General features: G+C 38.1%; 2 protein-coding genes across 2 annotated transcripts in view; one reads left to right on the forward strand and one right to left on the reverse strand.

Annotated features, from left to right (window-relative positions):
- The first annotated feature begins 879 nt into the window (after positions 1 to 879).
- Positions 880 to 11,195, forward strand: LOC118221008 (mitochondrial pyruvate carrier 1). The gene is made up of 5 exons (XM_035405550.1): positions 880 to 1,116; positions 1,860 to 1,863; positions 2,034 to 2,130; positions 3,094 to 3,226; positions 10,168 to 11,195. Exons 1-5 carry the CDS (start codon positions 1,046 to 1,048, stop codon positions 10,187 to 10,189), a joined length of 327 nt encoding a protein of 108 aa, XP_035261441.1. The 5' UTR covers positions 880 to 1,045; the 3' UTR covers positions 10,190 to 11,195.
- Positions 11,196 to 11,841: 646 nt separating this feature from the next.
- The window catches only part of LOC118220348 (chitin synthase chs-2-like), a 34,661-nt gene continuing 18,705 nt past the window's right edge, over positions 11,842 to 27,797 (reverse strand). Inside the window, exons 11-19 of the mRNA XM_035404219.1 lie at positions 24,203 to 24,487; positions 23,485 to 23,664; positions 21,671 to 22,241; positions 20,042 to 20,148; positions 19,345 to 19,688; positions 15,744 to 15,854; positions 12,858 to 13,072; positions 12,452 to 12,521; positions 11,842 to 11,930 (exon numbers count right to left, since the gene is read on the reverse strand). Coding sequence (XP_035260110.1) covers positions 11,853 to 11,930; positions 12,452 to 12,521; positions 12,858 to 13,072; positions 15,744 to 15,854; positions 19,345 to 19,688; positions 20,042 to 20,148; positions 21,671 to 22,241; positions 23,485 to 23,664; positions 24,203 to 24,487 — 1,961 coding nt within the window. The 3' untranslated portion in view covers positions 11,842 to 11,852. The remainder of the gene's footprint in view (positions 11,931 to 12,451; positions 12,522 to 12,857; positions 13,073 to 15,743; positions 15,855 to 19,344; positions 19,689 to 20,041; positions 20,149 to 21,670; positions 22,242 to 23,484; positions 23,665 to 24,202; positions 24,488 to 27,797) is intronic.

Genomic DNA, 27,797 nt, shown 5'->3' on the forward strand with positions numbered 1-27,797 from the left:
CCCTGTGGTTCATATTGCTAACGCGTGAGCTAACCACGGACAGCCTACCTAGCTCACTGGCAAGCTGATATGCTAGCTAAGCATATTCGTTTTGCTGAGAAACATAAATTGAAGATAACTGAACATAGCCTAATTGTATTTTTAATGTCATACATAACGTGATTACATGACACAGTAAAGTCACGGATGGAAATTAAACTCCGTAAACATCTGATAATATATTTTAAAACATAACGGCAGACAGTCAGCTAGCCTCGTTCAGGTTGAGGGGCTTTTCCGCACCGGACTGTCAATCAAATTGTGAAAATCACAAGACCGCTTAACTCTATGGTTTTGGCTCCAAATCGAGAAAATGGCCGCGCCCGCCATTGAGCTTCAAAACGTGTTTTAGAGCCCCACGGAGAGGCAATGGGTGACGTCACAGTAGCTGTGTCCATATTTTTTACAGTCTCTGCAGCCAAGGCACCGCACTTGGCAGGTGGACTTACAAGCACACGTGGTTGTGACGTGTATCCGTGCGACTGATTGATTTAGTGTAGTTCAGGACCACCAGCACATCGTAAATCCACATAAATCCGTTTTTTTCCCTCCAGAGATTGAAATAAATATAACCAAGCACATGCTACGGAGAATGACGGTCCCAAAAAACGTGAGAAATCTTTTATTTTTAATCGCTATAGATATTTTACAATCAATGATTTTTTTAAAAGTCAATAGAATTTTAACATTGGGCTGTGACGTCACGAACCAGACGCCCCCTGAAGGCAATTTGACTTACAAACTCAATTGGAATGGCAGTCATCAGGGAAACCAATGCTATGTTGGCATCGCAGATGGAGGAGATTTTCTCATCCCACTCCAAGTCAATAGGTGGCGGTATGCACGTTACTTTCCGTTACAGTCAGGTAACCCACTGAGGACGAAGAACACAAAAAGACAGGACGGTGAAGGTCTGTCAGCTGTCTTGTCGACCTTAGCGAGGTATACGAAGGAAATACCCTTTAACTTTATTCTCATTTCCCAAAGTAACGTTGCAAATTGCACAATGGCAGGCGTTTTGGCTCGTAAAGCTGTGGACCATCTTCGAAGCAAGGAATTCAGAGACTATTTGATGAGGTAACATGCTAACTTGCGAGTTCGTTCTTGGAAGGTATTTAAGTAGCCACAGTAGCCGGTTGGACAGGTAGCTGAACAGTTCAAGCTGGCCTAGCTGCCACAGTAGCTAACTGTAAGCTACGTTTGCGAATTATTGTTTACTGGGTGAAAAGGTTCATTACAAGGTCACAAGCTTACTTTCGACGAAGCTCTCTTGCTATCTTTAACTTAATAGTCTGTCTGAAGGGCGCATTAACTGGCTGTAGCACTGCGGTAAAGTTAGGTATTTTTATGTTGGGGTATTCGGCCTTTTGGCTTCAATAGCTCACGAACGAAACGTCAGATAATCAAATCACTAAGACTGTGGGCACAAAGTACAAGCTACGGTCTTCATATTTAGTAAGGTCTGCCCTAGTCTATATCCATACCTTGGACCTTTTTAGTTAAACAGATGCAATTTAGCTAGATGTATATATTGTTGTCTCTGCATTCCTATTCTGCATTCTGATGTATAAAAAGTAGTATGTTTGGCTGTGCATGTATGAAAATGCACTGGGCATTGTCCAAATAGTATTTTTCTGCTTTATGTCCAAGTTGTTTTTTGATACTGGAGTTCTGATCGTTTTAAACATTACCACACATGCAATTGTCTAACAACTGTTTAAACTGCCTGTATGTTAAACTTCTTATTAACTTTTCCCTCTTTTGGTTGTCTCTATGGGTGGACCAAACCTATGTTGCTGTTGGCAAAACCTTTGGTACAGCACGGTGAGGCAATGAACAGTTAATTCGGCATAATTTAAAAAAAATATGTTTGCCATAATTAAAAAATATATTTTTGCCAAGTCAGAAACAACAATGCATGGCAGAATATTTATTTTTGTTGTTCACCTGTAAATCTCATGCCAATGTTTGTTTGTTTTCCTTGTGAATTCCAGCATTTCTGGGGACCTGTGGCTAACTGGGGCCTTCCCATTGCTGCTATCAGTGACATGAAAAAAAGCCCAGAAATAATAAGTGGGAGAATGACCTTTGGTGAGAGATCATTTAACCAGTGCCTAAACTTAAATGTGACTGACATTCCTGAAATGTTGACTTGCCAGTTGAACTAGTTAAATTCTTTAAATCGTTTCCACTGTTTGTTTTTTCTTGGTTAATTTCTTTGTGTAAGTTTGACCTGTCATTCAGAATGTTAATTTCCTGGGTTTTGCTGTTGATTGTTGCTTCCAAATTAGGCTTGACATCAATGCCTTTTTCAAGCATCAATCATTGGGGGAAATTATATATTATAAATTATAAATATATTTCAAATGAAAAATTCAAATGAGCTGTAGACCAGCTTATACACATGTTGAATAGCCTATAATAATAATAATAATGATGCTCAAAATCATAAGAAGAATGCCAACACAATCTCATGTAATCCAAATGTTTAATTAATATAAATCGGGCATTTGGCCGATTTTGCCCTGCAAGCACTCAGTTTGTTTTTGCTGATTTAGCCAATGCTTACTCATGCATAGAAAAGAACATAGGCTACATGATGTCAAACAAACATGCATTCAACCACATATTTACTCAAATAAATATAATCGGAGCAGGGAAAGGAAATAAAAAACACTAGAATGAGATTGAATTAAAAATTTAACTTGCGTTAGGCCCACTGCCCATTATAGGCTACTACTGTACAGGTCAAAAAACAAGATTTATAGTGTAATTAGGCTCTGGCATTATATATATCAAATTCTGTTAAACTGACAACTAAAATGGGGTGGAGGAGGAGGGGTTGTTACCTTGCTTCTGGGTGATTGCCCATTGTATTGCATTACAAAAATGAAATGAAAAGAAAACTAGGAACACCAAGAATTGAGGTTGTACTGTAATTATAATACACAAAAATGTCTCTATCGACAAGCCTATCAGTATTCAAAATATAAATATTTTATGACATCTCTGTTACAAATAAATGTAATTATGTTTCTTTGTGGATTTTTCCAGCTCTCACCTGCTACTCACTCCTATTCATGAGGTTTGCTTATAAAGTTCAGCCAAGGAACTGGCTTCTCTTCGCCTGCCATATAACTAATGAATGTGCTCAACTCGTACAAGGAGGAAGACTGATTAATTACAGGTAAGTTTCTGTTTTGGGTGATGGGAGAGCAAAGAATATGTAGTAGCATCTTCAACTCGTAAAATACATTTGGAAACGCTGGGGCAGAGTTACGCAAGGGCTAGCTTTATCCTAGCTAATATAGAGGAGGAGAGCAGAGGAAAATCCCACAAGGCTGTAACATTGTGGGATTTTCCTCTGCTCTCCTCATCTGAAAAACAGTTGACTACAGGGAACATTAAATGGATTTGATTTTTGGGAGATTATTCCATTAGAAATCAGAATTTATAATGTTTTTGTAATTAGGCTTTCAGATTCTCTACATAATTATTCACTTGAACATTTATATGCACAAATCTGAAGTTCATCCTTGTACAGTTTACATTTGGTATTATTTGTGGTGTTTGATATAAGGATCCACTTAAATGGCCTGTCTTTGAGGGCAATATTTTGTGTATCGTATAGTATGTCAGAAAATAAAGTAATACCTCAATTTTGTTTAGTAATTAAATTGGACACATAGAACTCCTAAATACAAAATATGAATTGTGGATACATCAGCCTAAAAATTTTTTTTTGGTATATCTTAGTTGGAGAAAAATTGTGTGGTCTTTTAAGTTCATTGCAGGAGTTTCCGATTTTAAGGTCAGTGGTATGCAGTTCATAGATGGAAAATAAATTTAGTTAGTTTCCCCTTCGAGTAACTCATTTAAAAAGTTAATGGAATAGCTCTGCTTATTGCGTTGGTTAATATATTGCCAAGCCAAAGGTGTAGTGAGGGTGTGGCAAGCCCCGTGTAGACTAGGGGTTTGTAGATTAGTCGATTGTCAGTCGGGAGCGTACATGTCAACTGTTTGTTTTTTTCTCTCTTTAATTCTGAAACTTTTCAAAATAAAACAACACAAAATGTTGCCTATGCTACTGCTCTAAATGGGTAATAGAGGGGGTGGGTGGGGCTTGTTGTCATTCATTTTACTTGCCGTCAGTTGAAAAGATGGCCAGCTTGCAAAAGAGTGCCATGTGAAATGATTTTGAAAAGATCAATGAAAACACTGTTCAATGAAAAATATAGTTGAGGCCAAAAGTTTACATACACCTAGTCTAAAGATATTCAAACTCAGTTTTTCACAACTCCCCACATTTCATGTTACCATACATTTCTTTTGGCAAATCAATTATGGCATCTACTTTGTTCACATCAGAGGTAATTTTTTAAAAATCAGTTAGAGACAGATTTATTTCAGCTTTAATTCACTATATCTGAATTCCAGTGGGTCAAAAGTTTACATACACCAAGTTGACTGTCTCTTTAAACAGTCTGGAAGATTCCAGTAATTGATGTAATGACTGTTGAGAATCTTCTGATTGGCTAATTGTCATAATTAGGAGTTAATTGGGAGTTAATTGGCACTTGTGGTTGTGTTTAAGGGCCAACCTTTAAAGCCACTGCCTTTTTGCCCTTGATACCATGGGAAAATCCAAGAAACTCAGCCAAGACCTCAGAAGAAAATTGTGGACCTCCACAAGTCCGGTTCCTCCTTAGGAGCAATTACCAAACAACTGAAGGTACCACAAGCATCTATACAAACAATTGTATGCAAATATAAAAATCTTGGGACCACACAGACATCAGGATGGAAGGAGGCCCGCAAATCTGACTGAGTTACACTTGTTCTGTCAGGAGGAATTTTGAGTTTGTGGAAGGCTACCCCAAGTGTTTGATTCAAGTTAAGCAATTAAAAGGCAATGCCACCAAACACTAACAAAGTGTATGTGAACTTGACACACTGAAAATCTGATATAGTACATAATAGCTGAAATAAATTTGTCTCTTAGCTATTATTTTGAAATGACCTCTTATGGAAATAAAGTAGATACCCTAATTGACTTCCCACTGGACATGTATGGTAACATGAAATGTGCAGAGTTGTGAAAAGTTTAGTTTGAATGTCTTTAGCCTAGGTATGTAAACTTTTGGCCTCAACTGTATGTGCTGCCCGCTCTACATTGACATCTATGATGTTAACCCACCTAAGGGCAAAAGATCCAAGGCCAAGGGATTGCAGCAAACAAGCATCCAACCATACGGAAGCATCATAATTCCATTCAAAACATGAAGAGATGCAATAATAATGACAGCAGTCTTAAATAAATTGTAATGATAAAATACTAGTATTGACAGTATTGCGATAACTACACCTGCATAGGCTTGTGCACCGTATGCCACCAGTTAAACAGAACACCAAGACAAGCCTGGGTTTCGGCGTATGATACTTGTTACAGGCTTGTAACCTTTACAGTAATCTATACAGTGGGGATCATAAGTATGGAGATGCAGTGTTTCCACAGGTTGAGAATTTATTTGTGGCGGCGGTCTATTCCGTGTGTGTGTTCGGGGTGGGGGGGTTGTTTGTACAAATTGTATTGTAACTATTAAGTGGTTAATAAACTTTGATGCGCAGACAGAGTTCACGTTTTGTGTTTCGGGCACTTTATTTATTTTTACTTTGGCGTTGTCTCCAGATGAAAATGAAATCTGTTTGCCCCTTTTCGCATTGTTCAGGCGACAGCGAGAATGAACATAAAAATTCTAAACATAAGTTAAGGGTTTAAAGTTGTTGGTGCCTGATATCCAAAATACCCTAATTTCTAAACAATAATTTTAATCAATTTCAATTAAAGTAAGTAGGCCTAACTGTTAACCGTAACTGTTAACAGTAATGTTATGGCAACCTATCTGTGGTGCAGTTTCTGCCTCCTCTTACTCTAGCTTTCTTTTTTTAAAGAAGAATTTTTCTATTGCCTACTGTCTTGTCAAAATTGTAAAGTTAATGTTTTCATGGCTATCTAAGCTGGGTGAACACTTTTTTCACCCAGAAAACGATGGCAGGTAACATTATTATTAGTACTATTAGTGTTAGTACTAACATATAAAAATGACAATATAATCAAACAATATAATTATGGCGGTGGATTCTTGTAATCCTTGGTCATGGTTTAATACTTTGCATATTCTGATACATCGATTCTGTCCTGGCAACTCTCAATTCAACCTTTTTGTGCATCGATGAGTTAATAACAGCACCATACTCATTCATGTGCGGGTGTGCTCATTTAAACAGTTACGTACACTGTCACGTAAAACCGTGCGGACCAAATTGGAATGAATTAAATCTGGTATCTTCTTTTCTGGGACTCAGAAGAAAATGGTGCCTGGAGAATAATTAGTTCAATCTGAAGAAACTTTGGAGCTCAAAGGTTCTGTCCAAAATAATTTAATTTGGTTAGGGGAAAATTTGTAGTTTTGAATGGGGAAAATTGCTTTTTGGCACCGGAGGCTTACTAAACTGCAATACCTTGAGTAACCACTGGAGTTTATGAGCTTCACGGAGAATGGAAATCCCTGGTCACCTGGGATCACATAAATAGTCATAAGTCATTGGCTATTCATTCAATTTTCACAAAACTTGACAGATGTTTACGAGAGGCCTCTGAGCATCCCTACCAAAGTATTTGTAAATTTGACCACAGGGGGCACCATAAGTCTTAAAAATGTGTTTATTAATAACAGCTCCATATAATTTATAACATTCAGTACACATGGTCCTGGGCCCTCCATCAGTCTAAATGTCAAGTTTGGTTAGAATTTATGAATGTGGGCATGGCATATCACATTTCCCATAAACATCAATTGTTTTTGATTGCTTAACAGTATCTCTGGTTGGTAGTTCCTTCTACAATGCTCCACACCAAATATTACCTCAGTTGGACACAAGGTGGCGGTCGCCCCTTTTATGTAACTCCTTAACTCCAATACCCATAATCAGACCTGGGTCAAATACATAAGGTATTTTCATTACTTTTAAATACTTTTTTAGAAATTATTTGAAATACAGCATTTACACATACTGAGTATTTAAATGACAAAATATATTAGAAAATACATTTAAGGAGCATTTGCAATTACTTTCAAATATGTCTTAAAATACATTTAAAATACTGCATTTTCAAATAAAAAGTGTTTGATTTAATGGAATTATTTGAAAATACTTTCAAAACATAAGGCCAGTGGTGCAACGTGCAATTGCACCAAGCTGTTGAAAGACTTCAAAAGCACTGGTTATGCGAGAACCTATCAGCTCTGAAAGTTGGGCATTTTGTCTAATTAGAAGACAGCATTTAGATGAGGACACGTCAGATGACTGCTGATGGCCCCAGTCCAATTGTACCAGTTTCCATTGTTAATTCATAGTGAATATTCACGGCTGAATTCTATTTTATCAGTGTCTAATGGTGTAAAATGTAAAAGATGGAACTGTGCATATGGCTGTTGAATGCTCTGACAACAGAAAAAAGAGGAAATACAGTAAAAGGCCACTAACTTTAAAAATATTGCATGGGTACAAATAAACTGGAAAGTAGCTTATCAAGATGTCTTAGTTTGCCATCCCCCCCATTGCAAAGTCATGGGCATTTAGGCTACTGTCTGTTATGTGCTGCACATGAGTTGTTTAAAATTGCCAACGTAGGCTACCCTTGCCCATAATCCAAATTCAAACCCTAGCCTCTAGTAGTTCCCCTGGAGTGCCATCAGTATTATAGCTTGCTGACATCACATCGAGGGCCACTCACAAAGATTGTACAAAGAGCTGTATTTCATGTGTAAATCTGTTTGTAAATACTTCAAATATGTATTTACATACATTTTCAAATACAAATAGGTATTTGTATTTGACCCAGGTCTGCCCGTAATTTAATTCACAATGAATTTTTTCAACATATTCCTTGGAATGAAATGAGCCTGGATGCAAAAAAGGTCCACCATAATGAACTTTTAGCTACAATATGTATGCATAATATGTAAAACTGTTTTCTTGCTAAGGTTTTTTTTTTTTGGTAAATACTAGCATAAATAATTGGAAGTCTATCCAGTCATTTTACAAAATGGGAGATGGAGGGGTAGTTAAATTGACGGAAACCTTATCTACCTTTTTTTTCATGAAAGAATATTGTGTGGGGTTTGCATGTGAAAAGACAGAGAATGCATTTGAATGAAATATAAATGAGCTTCCCAAAACGATTATACAGCTGTAAAAGCAAAGCAACATTTCAAATTTGTTTTGGAAATATTAGTTAGCAAGCAAGATCACGACCAGAAAGTTTTTCCAGTATCCTCTTGCATGTGTATCAAGTGCCCTGCAAATGGCTAATTTCAAGATGGGATGTTGTCATTGGCAGATGTAGCTAAATGTTCAATGGGGAGAATTATTGATAATGGTACTGAGCATTCAGGATAATCAGCAGGAAAAAGAAAAAATGCAAAATAACCCAAGTTTTTGAGGCTTTCTTGTTTGGACATGTGAAGTTGTGTGTGAATTTTGTCTGTTTACATGAGATCAGAAGGCATAGGTTAATGAGTCTGTGGTCATTATTTTTATTTGTGTAGGAAACCATGAAATGTGCCAAACTCTTGGTGCTGTATAGGTATGGGGCATGCAACGGCCTAACTTGCCAGATTCCATGCCAATATGGTGGTGGATTTGAGCATGCATTATATAGCCTAGGTGATTAGTTGTTTTATATTTGTTGAGGCCAGGATTCAGCTTGGCCTTCCCTGCTGATTCAACTTATTGATACATATATATATATATATATATATAGCCTGTCCTTTCTAAACTTTTACACATTCTTAAGAACAATGGAGGGCCACACCTCAATGGTTTTATGAAGATGGAGTAAATAAAATTAAAAAATTTTAACAGAGAGCAAGAGTTTTGCCTGTTCATTGGTTAGTTCTTTATAAATTTTCTGGCTGCACCTGCTCACAGCCGGTTTGAGCATTACCTTTCCTCATAAAAAAAATAGACTTGAAATCAGTTTGAGATCAGTTTCTTTAATACCTTTTGCTATTATTACCTATTGCTGTCAGACAGCTGATGAAAGCGTGTGTTTTTTAGGGTTCTATAAAATAAAAGTAATAAGGCAGTGTATGATTTATGGACTTATAACCTGCATTATAATGAAGTTGATGGGGGTATGAAAATCATTGGCAAGTTTTATATTTGATGACACAAGGCGTTGCTATCCAACCAACACGGACTTTGCTTCATTGCTCAAAATCATAAATGCATGACAAGTCCTCACATATAAGATAATTAACAAATAAATATGTAAACCTTGCTCACACATCAGATGGTTATCTGTTTGGTTTTACTTTCCATTCATGATTTTTATGTCTTACAAAGTCTTGTTTGTATCAGTACACAGTATTCTTCCCCCCAGCTTGGATGGTTAATGAAAGACGACATTAGACAAATTTGTGGTAACTAATATAGCTAATGTTAATTTATGGTACTCGGATTGGTTTTTTAGCATGTTTAGTTGATTAATGCAAATACGAGAAAATGTTACCGACTCACCTTGGATCTTCTTTTTAAAATCTTGTTCTTCATTGATCTTGTTCGTCAGAGCGGCAGTGTAGTATAATGGGTAAGATGTTGGCCTTGTAACCTGAAGGTCACAGGTTCGATTCCCCGGTAGGACACTGCTGTTGTACCCTTGAACGAGGTACTTAACCTGCATTGCTCCAGTATCTATCCAGCTGTATAAGTGGATACAATGTAAGTCGCTCTGGATAAGAGCGTCTGCTAAATGCCTGTAACGTAACGTCATTGCTACTTTTCTAATCTTCACATTTCTGGGGTGGGAATGGCACTTCCAAACAAATTCTTTATTGGCACCCTAGGCATGCAAATAAAAAAGTACAGCTTGTTGTGGTTATTCCTTGCATACAATTATGTACATGTCCTTAGGTCTTAAGTGTTTTTTAAAAATCTATCCTTCAATCACCCTGTTTTTTTTTATGTACAGCACATTGAGTTGCACCCGCTGTCGGAAATGTGCTTTATAAATAAAGTTGATTTGATTGATTGTATAACGCTGAGCGTTTGTGTGTTTTTCAGAATGGAAAAAAAGCAAGCATAACTACGTGGATACTGAAATTCTTCAGAGAACCCCTTGTGTGCGCACCTTTGATCCCAGCTCTCTCCCACACCTACGAAGCATTCTCTGTTTAAACATGCTTGATTCTGGGTATTTAGTTATTTAGCTGGTTGTGAGATTCATTGCATGCATTAATAAGGGAAACATGCCAATTGTGTTTTATTCAGTCTGATGTTTTTGGTTTTTGAAATGAATCCAAGATGTGCCCTGTCAAATTGGGCTTTTTCCATGAGCAGTGTTTCCATGCTGTTACAGGTCATTTATAGAATGTACTAAAAGCATTCCCACCATGCACTGTTCAAAGAAAAGGCTGCTGTAATTGCTGAAAAGTTCCTGTTTTTAATGGGGTTGATATAAATGGATCAAGCCGTTTGTGTTAAACTGTTATTTGACAAATTAACAATTTAACAATGAATGAAAATGGTACAGTTTTTTGTCTGGGAAATGCAAGTAAAATGAGCTTGTACAATGTATAGACAACAGTCAGTTGGTGTTTAAAATATTTATTCTGGTAAAAAAAACAAACTGAGACTGGTCACATTTCTTTACAAAAATACTTATTTGACAATTACAAATCGTTAAATGATAGTTAAAGTATTTTCGAACCATTATGTGAAGAGAACTTCTTCAGTGCAATTAAAAAAACATTACATGGACAATATTAATAAGATATTTTTGAATGAAAGAAACATTTTGGAAAGGAATGAGCAATACCGTTTTCAAGCTCAATGTTTTGAACAAGTTTCAAGTTCAAAACATTACCTCATCTGATTACCTTAAGTCAAGATGCTTCACATCAAAGTGTTGTATGATTGAGTCAGCTCTGAAATTTCCTGTAGCTCTCAAAAACTGGTTGAAAAAAGAACACTATTCATTGGTGCAATGTCATTTAGAATGCTATGTATTGCAATAACCTAATATTATTGTGGTTGAAAGGGATAACCTCCAGTTAAAATGTTATGTTTACAAATTAAACAGTTTCTGCTTTCTCCCTAACAATTTTTACAGAATGCTAACATAACAGAGTTATACTGTAGCTAATTATAAAGCATGATAAAATGTAAAAATGGTATTTTAGAAGACCATGGAATCACAGATTTCTTATAAATACTTGACCAGTGAAAACTTCTTTTATAGGAGTTGCATTTTGTAATATTACTAATGCAAAAATATGAGCTTTAAATGGAAACAAGTTACATTATTATTTTTAAAGTCAAGTCACAGCTTGTGATTTTATAAAAAAAACTATATCAAACATTTCAAAAGATGCCAAAGTGATTTAAGAGGCTAAAAAGATTTAAGTGGACTAAAGCAGGTTGGTCACTGAAAAGGAGAACAGAAACCAACATGGGGATTGAAATACAATGTCTTAAGGAGAGGGTGATTACTGTGGGTTTGACGATTGATTACATTTGTTTTGTAGCAAGAAAATGAGAAAAACCTATTTAAAAATAAGGCAATGGTAATGATGGCAGTCAATAATGGGGCCATTTTCTTAAAATATCTATTTTATGTCACTTTAAACATTAACAGCCCTGAACTACACTGCCTCTATTCCTTATGAAATCACCTCAGACATTCTACTGTGAAGTGTACAATGACAGCCACTTTTTACACTTGTTAGTAACATCATGTAAGAACTTCACTAATCTAACAGGTCATCGTTGGTAATCGCAAGACCTTTTTCAATGCGTTCTCCTAGTTCCAGGCCATCATCGTCTTCCTGTACAACAAAAAAGACATGCAAATTGGATCAACACAAATAAAAGGAAAGCAGGTGTACTTCCTGTATTAGACATGATAGCTAACAGCTACAACCATATTAAAAACTGAGGTAATAAAAAAAGAAAAGATAAAATCATTAATGAATCTAATGCCATATGAACTAAATTGGGCTATGATAACTCAACTGACCCTTGAGTAATTGGGAAAAAAACTAATAATCAGGACATACAGTATTTGAAAGATTAGATTTTATATTTAATCCATGACAATCTGGTTCTGTGTACCAAAATGCATGCAAGTTTGACATGCAGAAACACAGTGACTGAAATAAAGCCCTGTTTTACAACAGTACAATAACATCAACGGTGAATAGCCTGATGAAAAATGACCATTGTAATGTTATGAAACCTTGTGCATACTGAAAATTCTCCAGGTGGGTAGATTCTACAAAATTGATTACATTCATCACAACACGCAGTGTTAAAATGCTGTGTTCATGAAGGGAAAAAAATCACCTACTTTATCACTGTCACCCTTATAGTCTTTCTCTGTGCTTCTGTAGGACACTACATGGATCAGAGTGTAAATTCTGTTGAGAAGCATTATAAAAATATTTTAAAAAACATGATTTTGGTCGCTCAGGACAATGTTGAGAACAATGTGAGTTATTTAGTTAAAGCTTTAGTGTTCTCATTGACAAATTTGAACTGTATTGAATTACGTTTTATCAAATTGGAGTATTGAATGTATTCTATTGAAAGAGGAAAATCTAAAGCTGAATATACCAATAACACACCCAAGTGGAATGTCCTTAAACATCTAATTCTTACTATAGGAATAATTCATTCTCGATGTCGAAAAAACACTTTTTCGTGAAAACAGCAGATAAACAGTCATTTGCAGTGTTCACTGTGTTGAACAATACCTGTGGTAAAGCATAGCTAAAAACTGGACAATGAGTAGTAACGCAAACGACAGGAGAAACATCAAGCTTAAAGGCTCCACGTTCATCGTCTCATTGGCTTTCGTGCCATTTGGGAAATACTTAGGAAGCTTGAGGCTGATTGTATCTCCAATTGCTTGGAGGAAAAAGGTTGCCACAACCCACAAGACATTCAAAATGAAGTATAGAAATGTTGCCTGCAAGACAAATTGAAGCCATGAGAATCCTGTTTACATGTATATATACATGAAACAATAAATGACCAACAAAATACAGAGGTTTATTTTTACTGAAGTCATATTTTTGTATTTTTCTGCCAATGGGAATTATCATATTTGCCTGTCCCAAAAAATATTTTCCTGATCACTGCTGCATCCTCCAATTTGAGAGAGTGCAGAAATGCTTGTGCATTGAATTCAACCCTCAGCCGGACACCCACCGCACGCGTATCGACCGCGTATTATGCGCGTAACTGAAGCGTAGTTGAAGTACTGTTATTACAACGGCAGCAGGCGACATCGTCTCCACCAGATGCGAACATGTCGCGAACCGGCTGCGAAGCTTGCGCGACACAAGCGAACTGAAGCGTAGTTTTTCGCTTCTGTTCTATTTTTTCGGCTTGTCGCGCGTCACGATGGCCTGTTTATACACAGAAATATGCTCTAAAATGCTAGGTATACATGTTCTGATTTATATTTCATCCTTATATTACTGGGGGTGTGTCCCTAGTTCCCTCTTGCAGTAGTGGAGAACAAGATAAAACCAGATAAACACCAGATATTTTATAAGCAGCTAAAAAATACAAGCCTTTTCGTTTTTGTATTGTCCTTGCAGAAGAAAAAAAAAAAACTGGAACCTGGGGAAAAGGCAAACTTAGTTTTGCTATCTTATTTTGCGGAGGGGGTGGGGTAAATTTGAAAATACACCACAGAAAGACGTAGCCTATTGAATGATGTAGAAGTGAATGCACCGAGCAGCGGTTTGTTAGCTCGAGTGTTGGAAGGTAGTTTTTAACCAACCGTTGCTCAGTCTATTTGACTTCTCCGATGTCTTCGTTCGCCGTGCTTTCAAAAAGGGCTTGTTAATAAAACTCAGATAATCCACAGAGCTTTAAAAAATCTGATTATTTAGTGGTCTTGCCGATGAAAATGCACCTATTTTATAAATGAAGTTGTAAGCAAGCCTTTATTGCACTTGTACTTCAAAGCTTACGGTGTTCATGGCGTTTTGGTGTTCATATCCCTTCAAGATTAAACTGTTACGCTATCTTTTTGATGATTAGCTGATTTTACTAAATCTGATCCTATACACGTTTTGACGTGAATGACAAGACGACACGGGAATTCCCAATGGTTGATTACGGATTATTTATTATGATCATTACATATTCTTCGTGAAATTGGCACGCTTCTTAACCAAGCAAATAAATTAATACAGTTTGAGATTGATTATTATGCAGGCTACGTTGCGATTTAAGCTTATGGTAATTCTTTAAAGCGTTTACTTTCTCATGTATTTACTTGTGTTAAAAAATATTACCAAATTAACAGACTGATAAAGGTCTCTCACCAAGTATTCACTTACCCATAATCAACAGTCCTGAACAAACGTGAAATACACGACATAATCCCACTGCAGACTGCGAGAGCTACTAGGAATATAGAGCTTTAAGCAAGCCTTAGCGCGACACAAACGGAACCAGTGGAGACATGCTACCCGCCGCGCCGTGCTGCTTCGCCGTGCTGCTTACGCGACGCTTACGGTGAAGCCACACTATACGCGGCGGCGCCGCCTCCATTCATTTTGAATGAGAGGTGGCGGCCAGACCCCGCAAGGCATGTTGGGATTGCCGGCGGCACGGCGAGAGGCGGCGAGGCCGCGGGGGAGATGGCAAAAATTCAACTTTGACCCCCTCGCCGCGTCGCGGTAACCAATCTGATTTGATCTAATGATCCGTCAAGTAAATTGTCCCTATTTTTTTCTCATTTTAGTTCCACATTCTATCGTTCCACAATGGAGGACCTAACTCGTAATTTCCGTATCGGGTTTCACGACTTAATAAAATCTCCTACAGAGACATTGATAAGAGGAACGCAGCGTGGAGAAAAGTCTCTGGAATTGTCGGTGGCTCTGCAATGTAGTTATCGCCGTTAGCTACTATCACTGTCCAGTCTGAATAAAAATCATTTTGCAGTAACCTAGCTCTGAAAAATGTTAATAAGCTGCCTAGCTAGGCTGTCTAATGTCTAGCCATAGTGAGTAACAACAAACAATAACAAACAAAAAAAATCTTCCTAATGTATTAGTTGCTAGTTGTTCGTTTCTACCAGCCACCTAGCTAGCTAACCAGATATAACTTTGAAGGCATTATCTGGCTAATTAGCCAGACAATGTTTTTGTTGTTGGTTGTTACTCACTAGCTAGACATTAAACAGCCTAGCTAGGCAGCTGACTAACATCTTTCAGATCTGGGTTACTGCAAAAATTATTTTTATTCAGACAGGACAATGAATATGAAACACGATATTAAACCCGGTCAACATTTAATGAACACAACTGTCTGTCAAAAATAAGTGACACACCCACAAACAGCTGACTGTGGGGACGCGGCGCCGCGACAGGTGGCCGTCGCCGCGTATAGTGTGGCTCTGAAGTTGTCGGGGCCGCGTATAGTGTGGCTTCAGCCTTACGCGACGCGTGCGGTGGGTGCCCGGCGTAAGGCTGACGGTTTGTAATTGCTTTGATATTTTTGACAAATCAGTGTCATTACTTGCATTAATTATTTAGAAATTTCAGTCTTGGTTTGGACAACAATTTTTTTTCTCAGCTAACATGATCATTTTAAACAGACTGGATAAAGACACCTACCTTGTTCCTTAGAGATTTTAATTCTCTTGTCACTTCATCCTTTTTAGCTTTGTCTTCCACTATAGGTGCAAGATATCTTTCTATCAGTTTCTCCCAAAAGTCATTTTCATCCTAGAAAAAGGAAGTAATTCACAATCATAGTTAGGGAGTACATAATCCCCAAATATTTCCATTTACCTGTATAAATACCCACAGCATCATCTATTGTGCACATTGTGGACATAACAAGGCTATAACAATATATGTGGATACAGATCTATTCATCTAGAAAAATTAGGTTTTGAAAAAGGTTGAAGAAAAAAGTAAATTGTAAAAAAATTACTTCACTGTTATTGTGAACACCTTTAAAATTATTTCTTTAAGTAAAAAGTATAACGCTCAGCTCCACCCCGTTAACACTGTAGCTAGAAAGTTATGGTTTGGAGGTGGTGAAAGATTTGCTGCAAAAACTGTTACAAGATTCTTATTCACTTGCACAAAACTTGCACAACTTTAGCAAAACAATAAAAATTCCAAAAACATTTTACTCCAGTTGATAACGCTAGCTGTACACAGGTTTGACAACAGGCTGAACTGCCACACTGCATAAATTCCAACAGAATTTTTATGGGCTAAAACGTGAACCTGTGAATAATTAAGGGGATGGAGTTAACCGATGCGAAAGATGATCAGCCTTCATGGTTATAGGAAAGATTTGAGTTAAATAGCAACATGTGTGTAAGCCTTGGGTGATTTGGTATCAGCGGTACATGGGGTAACTAACTAGCCACCATCCATCACATTGTGCTAAATTCAAATCTCCCATTGTTAATTGAAAGTCACTACTTGTTACTATCACTATAATGCAAACAACATACATAAGTGACATCAGTAAAATAATTTCAAAGCCATTTATTATTTTAACTGTTGCATGCATACTTGATAGCTATGTGGTTATTGGCATCACCAAGGGGCGACATAGCTCAGGAGGTAAGACCGATTGTCTGGCAGTCGGAGGGTTGCCGGTTCAAACCCCGCCCTGGGCGTGTTGAAGTGTCCTTGAGCAAGACATCTAATCCCTAACTGCTCTGGCGAATGAGAGGCATCAATTGTAAAGCGCTATATAAATGCAGTCCATTTACCATTTACCAATAGTTAAATTGGGGGTGGACGGCATCCACCCACCTTTGGTAAATAAATAAATAATTTTGACCCGCTATTTTACAAAAAACTATGACAATGCAGTCCATTTTTCGTATGCTTCAGTCCATGTGTTCCCTCTAGCCAGTTACTCACTCAAACAATCAAAAATCCGAAGAAAAAAAACTCTGGAGGAACAGTCGACAGGCACAGAAAGAAAAATATCGTTGACTGTTTGGAAGCGGACGCGGTAGGTAATTTCATTAACATGTAATTTCATCTATGCAACGTTTTAAAGAGAGATGAATAAACAGCCCCCACTGCAACTTTGAGCAAAATCAGCAGGTTGCTGTTCAGCTGCTAAACTAGGATTGAATATTTCCCACATAGCCTACATAACGTTTTTATAGCGGCGACTGGTGAGCTGAAAATTGGTGGGGTGCAAAACTTTCGTTTAAACTAATCATTGATCTCAACTTGTTTTCATTAGTAATTTTCCTTATCAAGCGTGCCAACGGTCGGACTAATCAAATGGCAAGTAGCCTAACACACAGCATCTTCATACTGTGTTAGGGGGATTAAATCAAATTCAATTTATCCGTTAAAAATCAGTTTTAATCACCAAGTAGCCTAGTCTACACTTAACAAACAAGATACACCAGTCTGTTATCTACCGTGTTAGCTTTCAGAATAACCAGCAAGAACAAAACCTGCACTTCAATTTTGTTTACAATCTACGCATTGCAGATATTTGCCATGAATATGAGTGCGGAGAAAGAAGTGCATGTATCCGCAAATAATGTTGATTAAAAATGTGCACAATTTCGTACTGCAAATGAAAATAATGTAGGCTATAAGGCCTAGGCTACTTGCTAAAACTGCCTATTTGGGGAGAGCTGGCTATATATGATAGTATTGGGTAGCCTATTTTGTGGATTAATTGTATTGACACTCAAGGAAAATCAGGGGAAGGTTCCACCACTGCTTAGTGATTAAAACTGATTTTTCTAAATCGCATTTATCATTTAATCTCCCTAACACAATGCGAAGAAGCTGTGTGTCCCTTTCCAATTGATTAGTCAGATCGTTTGCATGCTTGTTAATCACTGAAAATTAATTAATACAGATTGAGATCAATTATTAGTTTAAAGGAATGTTTTTTTTTCAGCTCACCAGTCGCCGCTTTTATTTTGTTTCAATTTGACAGTTTAAGAAAGATGGATAAAGGAGGAAGAAAGGGAGGACAAAAGAGGAGGATGACTGATTATTTTCATTATTTCATTCAGCATTAATGACACTCAATAAACTTGACATATTTTATGTAAAAGCTTGCATCAATAGTATACATTCTTTTTAAAATATTGTTTTCCTTAATTACAATTATGTGCAAAATGCATTAAAGATACAACTATTTTGAGCTGAGACATTCATTGGTTTGTACCTTTTTTCACCCACCTCCCACCGTATCTCAGGGTCCACCCACCTCCCAAATCCCAATTTAACCCCTGGGCATCACTGATTTAAAGGTGACCACGTGCGCTGCAGACAATATTTTCAGGATACTTCATTTTAAACTAATCTTACACCAAGCTAGCATGTCAAAATATACTGTAGGCTGGGTGTATCAACAAAATGCAAAAGAAAGCTTAATTTAACTTATTACATTACAGGCATTTAGCAGATGCTCTTATCCAGAGCGACTTACACAACTTTTAAATAGCATTTTTACATTGTATCCATTTATACAGCTGGATATATACTGAAGCAATTTCGGTTAAGTACCTTGCTCAAGGGTACAACGGCAGTGCCCTACCCAGGAATCGAACCTGTGACCTTTCGGTTAAAAGCCCAGTTCCTTACCCACTGTGCTACACTCCGTCACTTACGTGCTTATAATCACAATTAATAAATATATTTAATTTCCTTACACTTAATGACTTTTCAGGCTATGAACATAGACTGGTTAAACTCACAAAGCAATACGGGAGAGTTTGGTGTGCATTCTTTCTCATTTTCAATTTTTTTGCAAGCTCCCTGTCCCTTTCAACTGAAAAAGTTTCTGGTGGGGTCCAGTAAAAAGTCTTCATTGCCTAGCCAGCTACTGTTGAATAGTTGTTTCAGAGCATACTTCTCAGAATCTGAATCACACTAAAAATGTGAGGACATTTAAACTAATAATTGACCAGTCATTATAAACTTTGTAAAATAGCCTTTGACCACAGACTGTACTTTACTAGAAAAGCTTAAAATATTGAGGGATGGGCTTACAGCAATAAGAAGTTTGGGTGGGCACACCACAGAAACAGTCCCAAGATAAAATGGCCTAACCTTTATTTTTATCTTTGTACAACCCAATATTTATGAAACAAAGATGATGCTACAACCAGCTGAGAAATGTGAACCTAAATTCAGAAATAATTAACAACTGGATACACAAACATAAAAGGAAAGAAGTACAATATTTTGCTGCACCAGCATGTACCTCTGTGAGCTGGTCGACTTGAGGTGCAGTAAGTGTTTTTTTGATAGCATGATTCACCCTGTTCTCCAGTCTCTGCATGCGGTTGGTTTTAAGAATTCTCCTGGCAGCCTCATTGAGGCTGCACTCTAGCTCTTCCAGCTGGCTTTCGGACAGCACGTCCTCTGGACCCACCCTGTCCTTCAGCTCTGCATTGGTTGTGTCAGTTAACATGAGCACCAGTTCCTCGCACAGGTCATCCTGGTCCTTGTTTCTCAAAGTGTATCGAATATGCTCCTGCAGGTTCCTCTTCAGGTTGGCCGAGGTCAGTTTCTTCAAGAATTCGATTTTAACAGGCTGGACCCAATCTTTTGTGGAAGAGAAAAATCCTGTCTTTATCTGATTATGTACAATTAAGTGTACAGGTATGGAAATACATTTGATTTATGAAAACCATAAAAAAATTTGAATAGAGCCTCTGACTATAGATGTGTGTCTAGAATTTTGCACTAAAAACAATTGATCCCATTGCACCTTCAAGAGTATTTGAACAACTATTATTTGAACAATGTTCTAGTAATAATGGGTCTTCTTAGAATACGCATACCATTTTCTAAAAAGAAATATTAATGCAGTAATTGTCTTTTTGTTGCTCAGAATACTAGTTTATGCACAGTAAGAAGGTTTGCCATTTATTTCAGACTGTAAAGTGTTACCATACCACTCTGACACAAAATAACTTCTTTGTATTCATCTTCCTCTTCATACGTGTTGGTCTCATCATCTTCATCATCAAGTGTTTTACGGCCACTGTCATCAGTCAGACTGCTAACACAAACATTTTACATAATCTGTTGAATTAAAACTATAATAACATACTGTAATGTGCTCTTAAGAGTAAGTTTACATCCCCTTATTTAATATTAATTATAGTTAGGGCCACCAGTTTGTCTCCACCATGTGACCTGCAGGGATTTAAAGTTGTATTTCAATGGTTATCCTCCAAGGGTCCCCATAGGCACTCCCAACGGCAACAATCAAGTGGCTAATTGCACAATTCAGTTTCTAATTGTGGCATTCATAGAAACAATTAATTTATTAGTAGAGTCAGGTAGGAAAGTGAACATAGATGGAAGTTTAAATGCTATGAAGAGCATGTCTTTGACCCAGGGGTCCTCGCCCCTGGTCATGGAGAGCCGCAGAGTCTGCTGGCTTTTGTTGTTGTGCAGAAATTCAATAGCACAGCAATTGATTAGTTAAAGCCGTTGATCACACAATTAACCCAGGTCATCTGGTTTCTTGTCTGAATCAGTTGCTGGTCTTAAGGAAAAAACAAAAACCAGCGGATTTGTGGCTCTTCAGGACCAGGATTGAGTATCACTGCAGTAAAAAAATCTTTTAAAAAAAAGGCTGGCGAGGCTGAAGATTTTTGTTTTAGTCTAGCACGAAGACACCTGAGTCTATTTAAAGTCTTGACTGAAGACCATGGTTAGTTAATTCAGCGTTTCCCAACTGGTGTGCCACGGCACTCAGGTGTGCCGTGTGAAAAATCCTTTAAAAAATTTTTTAAGGTTCAAATGAATTAAAAAAACTTAAATGAACAAATGCCAAAATAAATGTCATTAAAATGCATATCGCTTAATTAAAACCCCAAAAGAACATTTACGCCTACTGTTGGCACATCACATCCACGTCAGTACGTCGCTCGCGGTTTTTTGTGCCATGAGAGTGGTGTGCCATGAGATTCTGTAAATTTGGAAAGTGTGCCACGGAAGGAAAAAGGTTGGGAAACGCTGAGTTAATTAGTTGAATAATGAATTTTTCTTTTAACTGTTTTGAGCAAGTTAAATGTTATGTAACTGCCCTCATTTTTATATGCTATGTGGGCATTTCCACATTAACACAACACTATAATACAACCTATTATGCCCTATACAGCATTTCAAAATACTACCGCACGTCCATGGAAGTTGTCACATTGAATTTAACGTGTCAATATCACTTGCAAACATCACTGTCAATCATCATCTGAGCTTAATTAGTGGCAATTGCTTTTATCAATTTGGATTATTGAGGCAGTGTAAATGGCATAATTGTTTGAGAAGAGGCTTGACAAAGAATGTTGTGACCTCTAGTCGGTGGAGGACTGAAGTACAATGCTAGAAAACAAGCGGAGACAAACTGGTGGGCATAATTACAGTGTGTGAATGTAGTCATGATTGTGTTTATTCCATTTTACCGAAGGGCTTAGAGATTGTATCAGTGTTTTTAATAATCCAGATGTGTATTGTAGAAAAAAATAAAATAATCATCTTTTCTAAAATACTAAATAAAATTTTGGGAATTTCACCTTCCATCATCTTGTTCCATCTTTGTTATAGATTCCTTCTCAGTTTTGGAGATGGCATTGGTGTCTGGCAGTCTATGCTTGAAGCTAGTCTCCTTCATAAGGATGTTCTGCTGATTTTTTGTGTTTGAAGTGAGTTGTTCTTGATGTAAGTTGTTTCGGTTTTCTTCTGTGCTTGGTTGGTTTTCAGGCACTGTGATGTTTTGGTCTGATTTAGGTCTGACTGCATTTTGCATTTGCTGGAGGACCAAGTTCTCGGTTTCCTGGGTGACCTCAAGATGAACATCCCAGCAGCACAGCTTGCAGTTGCGGTCACACAGTACCCCTACATTCTTTTGCTCTGCTTTTTCATGGTTTGATTCCCGTGTACCCCATGACACAATGTTCATGTTGACCAGTGAGTAGATCGTAAGCAGGAGGTAACCACTTGGAATACAGACAAAGTACATCAAGCCATAGACAATCAGACTGAACTCTTGGGGGTGAAGTATTGCTGTGACAAGATACATTATACTCATTGACACCAAAAAGATGCCAGTTGGTGTGATGAAGGTCTGTTGTATGACCATGTCACCTGGGAACACAAGAAAAGCCAATGGATTTTGACAAACCTATTTCTATGGAATTAGAACACAAATATATAAATCCAGCATTACACATTTCATGTATTTCTTTGTTGTATTAAAGCAATTAATGTGAAGCCTACTCAAGTAATCGGTATGTTTATAGATAAATTGTCTACCACAGACCCAAAGCAGAGTTCCTGGTTAACAAATACAAAACACATTCAAAAACTTTGGGATTTACAAAACCTTGTATTTTGCTGTTCACGTTCATTAATTATGAACAGGGCCGATTAAAATTCCTGACTATCTGACTTGAGACCTTGTGATCTGTTAATCTACTTAAAAAAACGTGCAAAAACATGTGTCTACATGTGCAAAACATAGCCACACTATTCCCAATCAATATTTTTTTTCATTGGTTATAGTTTTTCACAACTAGAAAATACTGGGTCAGTAAAAACAAAGTGAATGTCTCCAGTGGCTTCTATACTATTCTGTTCCATGATAATGATCACTTGCAACATTAACATGAAACATTGCACCCAATTCGCTGAACACCATAAATGACAATCTCATGCAAGTGTCATTTTAAAATATTGGCATACATTAACTTCAAAGTCAGTCCACATATTCAGGCACTTCACTTGTAATTCAGTGATTCATTATGATAATTAATGTACAGTGACAGATAATTATTTATCAAGTAGCTAGTGCAGAGATGACAGTGACCTCAAATTCCTCAAAAGAAGTCATGAATGTATGTGGGTTAGTTAGGTGACAACAGCAATCTGTTAAATGTCTGCAGTCATTCTTCACAAATCCATTCATATTGTATTACTAAGAGACAAAGATTTTTCATTTACAAAGATCCAGCAACATTTTCCCACATAAATTGTCCAAATTCCATTTGATAGTATAAAAGATTTTAGTAGTCGTATCTGCTCTGAATTACTCAATAACCTACCTTTTGCTTATCTGATAAAAGAGACAGTCAAAGGAAAATCCAGGTTCAGAAAGTAAAAGTACTCCTAAGGATCTTGTTCCAGACACATGGATTTGCTAATTAGCACAATTCTTCAGCCAGGAGCTAGAACTAATTAGTGAATTTCAATATGTTATATTAAGTTATAAGTGAGTGCATGGGTGGAAGAAACACAAGGCAGGACTTCTACTTTCTGACCCTTGTACTTGTCATATGGCTGTCCACCTATGGACAGCCATATGATAAAGGAATTACAAAATAGTGCTTACCTATGATGGAAAAAAATGAGGCTGTCATCAGGAAAGCATAAAGCACACTTAAAATGGCTGCGACAGTAATCTGGAAATTTGGTTTGGTGATAAAGCAGATAAGTATATAGAGAACAGGCGGGATGACAGACACAATGATGGCAATTGTCCCTTCCATTTTAAACACAAACTGGAAAGCACCTAGAAGAAAAGATACATCGAAAATCCATTTTAAAGAATACAAGGGCATTTTGCTACTTTTATAATAATGATAACTGGGTCTAAATGATGAGCAAAGTCAAGCACAATCAGGTATTACAATATCTGGTAGTAGAAGGTACCTAATGTTTGGCTGTCCTATGTTGGGATTTTTTAATGTTTAATGTCCACGCTATTTAGGTGTTTTGTTGCAAAATACCTTTGTGCAAGTACGGTGTGAGACCAGATTAGCAATAAACACAAATCTGTGACCTTTCTAATCTATCATGAAGACTGCGTAAGTATGAATGTTATGGGGAATTCTCACCAACTGGAATTTTTAGCAAAAGACCTTAGCAGACCACCTCAGTTCTTATTAACTTATTCACTTTTAAAAAATTAATTTTACAAATACTAACAAGCATGCACTAACTGTGTCTCTATTGTGTCATGGTACCTATGCATTTGCCTCTTTGGAAGTTCAATGGGAACTTGATACTCACTCATAGAAAAGATCAATTGGATGTGTCACGTGACTAACCTGCTATCATCAAGCTAACAGAAGCAGGTCCCAGAATGGATGAGCCAACAGTGAACATCTGATAGAGGATATACAAATTGGAAATGGAAGAATTCCTCTTGGATGTTTCTTTGCCACTATGCAGAAGATCCAGAGTGTTGGCCAGGGTGGAAGGGCCCCAGCGCCGTCTCTGATTGTAGAATTCTTTGAATTCCTGTGGGGCGTTGGTATACGCGTCTGAGGCTGCGTTGTACTCTACTCTCCAGCCCTGCTGCAGGAGAAGGGTGCACAGCCAGCGGTCTTCACCTGATCCAATAAGGAGTAAGAAGTTAGCAATATCACTGGCACCATGGGTGTAGCGGACTCAGATTATGATACTAACCTGATCAAGTCACAGATATATTTTCCAATGCACAGAACTACTGACAAACATATATGCATCCAGACTCTAATTCAAAAAAGTACTATTCAGTTACGACAATGTTGCCAGCTTCATGGGGAATAGAGTGTTACAATGATGACGCATTTGTGTAGGCCAAGCCGGACGTTTCTTCTGCCATGGCTTACCTTGGTAGATTTCCAATGCTTTTTTCCCCATAGGGATTTCGTTTTTTGACGAAAATAAGGACTGTGATTAACATATGCCTAAGAGAGTTTCATGTTTTGCTCTACGATATAAATTACACCCATTACTATCTCCACTGTGAATTTTGAATGCACTTTGCTTGAAACGCTAGGCTAAAGGACTTCACCACAGACTGAGAATAGCTAGCAACTAAGGTCATTTTCAGCTTCAGAAAGCACTTGCTCACATTAGACTACAGTCGAATTACGAAGTTATCGACCTCATTTATATTTATTTTGGAAGTCAGTTATTTAACTCCTTTAAAACAGTAGCCAACTAGCTAGCTACAATAACACAGGCTGATAAAGTGCAGATGCTTCTTGATTAACCTTACCCAGACACTTATGTCAAAGCTAGCTGGTATTACACAGTAATCCCCATCATAAAGTTTTATTTTTTTTGTGTACTTTATACGGTTACCCGGTCTTGTTTATTTTTGCATGAAAATCGTATACCCCTTCAGCTTTCAGAACAGTATATCAGATAATCAAATACATCCTTCAGAATTAAGTTTTAAATGTCTATATGTAATGTACTTACATTGCATTCACTTTCGGAATATACTCCTTTGTCTATGTGTATGTGTCTGTAATCCGAAATGCCTCTGCTCATATTCAAGCTAGCGCTGTTAGCTAGGTTGGGCGCTATTTTCAACTCAATTTGACAAGAATCTGTTTAGTTCATTTATCTCATTACTTCATGCTCTCTTTAGTACAGCAGTATTTTGTACAGCAGACATTTGTGATGGCTTCCTGCCCGGGTGGGAAAGGATGTGGATGGTGTCAAAAACCTGCCATCTCCACACATCTGGCATGACAGGTCGTGTCTCCCCAGTGGAGATGTTGCACAGGAGTGTGATGCCAGTGTCATCGAACGTGACACTGAAGACCTGTGATGACCGTCCTGTAGACTTGGACCTCCAAGTCAGAAGCCTGATCAACTGGCATGCGGCCATAGTCAATAACTGTCAGACTGGGGGCTTGAACCCTGGTCCCCCGTGTGGCAACAAACACCTAGTCCACTGCGCTACCAGAGACTGGAGGTGACTCAAGTGCAGAGCAACACAAGCAGGAGTTCAGTAGGTCTTTAATCCACAACCAAAAAACACAAAAATTCAAAAACTCGAACTAGACAAAGATAACACTCCTAAGCAGGGAAAAAGTTACAAGCAGACTGAACAAGTCCAGTAAGTAATCCAAAAAACAGAGCCAAAGTCAAACACAACAGATCAGTCCGTGAAACAGCCAACACACCAGCAAGGGAAAATCCAAAAGAGATTACCGATAACAGTCCAGGTCGAATCAGGCGAACTATTCAGCGGGGTCAAAAAAAGGCGCTTGAGCTTGAGAAACACCAAGGAATCACGAAGACTTAGCAAAAGACATAGACAGAGGACCGGGCTTAAATACACTGAGAAAACAAGGCACATGACAGACAATGAGGTACAGGTGGGCAAGTTAGCAAGAGGGCTGGGTCAACATAACAAGGGAGGCTAACCAGTGTCCAGAGCAACAAAGAGCCTTTGGCACCCTCTGGTGGTTAAAAGGTAGTCCAACCCGTGACAATAACAAGGTCTAGTGCTGACGACGGCTTGTGAGAGACAGCGACAAGGTTGTCCTTATTAGCGACATGCTGGATGTCTGTCATGAACCCCATGATGAAAGAATGCTGATGGGCTGACCATGGTTCGGAAACTTTGGACATGGCAAAGCACATTGGGCAGCCAGCATGGTTGAAGTAGCCAGGACTTTTTTCATGTTCGCTAAAGCCTTGGTCACCTCCTCAGACCAGTCAACTGTGTGCTTGGCGAGCTTGCCTTTGAGGGCCTCGTAAAGGGGTTACATGTGCTGAGCCGCCCGGGGAACGAACCGGTGGTAAAAGTTTACCCTGCCTAAAAACTCCTGCAGGCTTTTCACAGTGAGGGGGTGAGAAAAATTGCACACAGCTTCCACTTTCGATGGCAGTGGTACCGTCCCGTCCTTTGCGGCGCCTGAGGAAAATCGATGGAGGACTGGCCAAACTGGCACTTGGCCAGATTTACGATCAGGCTGTGCTGACTGAGGCGCTCAAAAAGGGCCCGTAGGTGAGACATGTACTTTGTCCTGGAGGCACTGGCAATAATGATGTCGTCCAGGTAGACAAATAGAAACGGCATGTCACGTAACACGGTGTCCATCAGGCGTTGGAAAGCCTGAGCTGTGTTTTTGAGACCGAATGGCTTGCGGAAGATATTCGAAAAGGCTAAACGGCATGCTGACCATGGTTTTGGGGACATCCTGTGGCAACGCCATCTGCAGAGAGTGTTAACTTAGTGTGGGTGGGGCCCTGCGTGGCTGCGCTGCATTGATGGCTTGCAGAGAAGAATTTGTCAGCCTCCCTGGCCAGTTCGTAATGGAAGAGTAGACTACCTACAGTGGTAGCTGCTGCATGAACAGCTCTCTGAAGAGGAAGCACGGCTTGTGTTTGTTGCCATCTCGATTAACGTCTTTGGAATTGTCTTAAAGTGATATGAGGTCACCAATGTAGGAGTTGTCGGAAATAAAAGCTCAGTGAGACTTTATTGACTGCAAAGAACATGCGATGTCCTTTTATTTTTAATCTTCACAGAACAGGGGAAAAACATAACCGTCGCAGGACTCTCACATCACCAAACGACGACTCTCTTAACGGAATTCTGTTTGATTAACACAACAAATCTCTGCCCTTAACACCGGGAAATAACAGTATTGAAGTAACAGTAAATTATGTACTAGTCTCTATGTGGTCCCCAACCCACTGCAACAAAAGTATTTGAAGAGTTTGAAAAAGTGTATCTCAATTAGTGGCTTCATTTTCATGTTTATAACATGGAGCTTTGCTCAAAGATGGGGTTCTAGACAAAGTTATGGCCCCACTGGAGGGCATTTAAGTTCATTGAAAAAGTGAGATAGTGTTCGCACTATTATTTCTTCTTATTCCACATCAACATTCTGTATGCCACTTGTCCAACAG

The sequence above is a fragment of the Anguilla anguilla genome, chromosome 2, assembly GCF_013347855.1.
Source record: "Anguilla anguilla isolate fAngAng1 chromosome 2, fAngAng1.pri, whole genome shotgun sequence".
In the NCBI taxonomy this organism is placed as follows: domain Eukaryota; kingdom Metazoa; phylum Chordata; class Actinopteri; order Anguilliformes; family Anguillidae; genus Anguilla; species Anguilla anguilla.

Bases quoted from the DNA above. Each gene is read 5' to 3' on its own strand.
- LOC118221008 (XM_035405550.1), top strand. From the start codon at position 1,046: ATGGCAGGCGTTTTGGCTCGTAAAGCTGTGGACCATCTTCGAAGCAAG. The intron at 2,131-3,093 runs GTGAGAGATCAT...GGATTTTTCCAG, and splicing joins AAGTGGGAGAATGACCTTTG to CTCTCACCTGCTACTCACTC. The intron at 3,227-10,167 runs GTAAGTTTCTGT...TGTGTTTTTCAG, and splicing joins GGAAGACTGATTAATTACAG to AATGGAAAAAAAGCAAGCAT.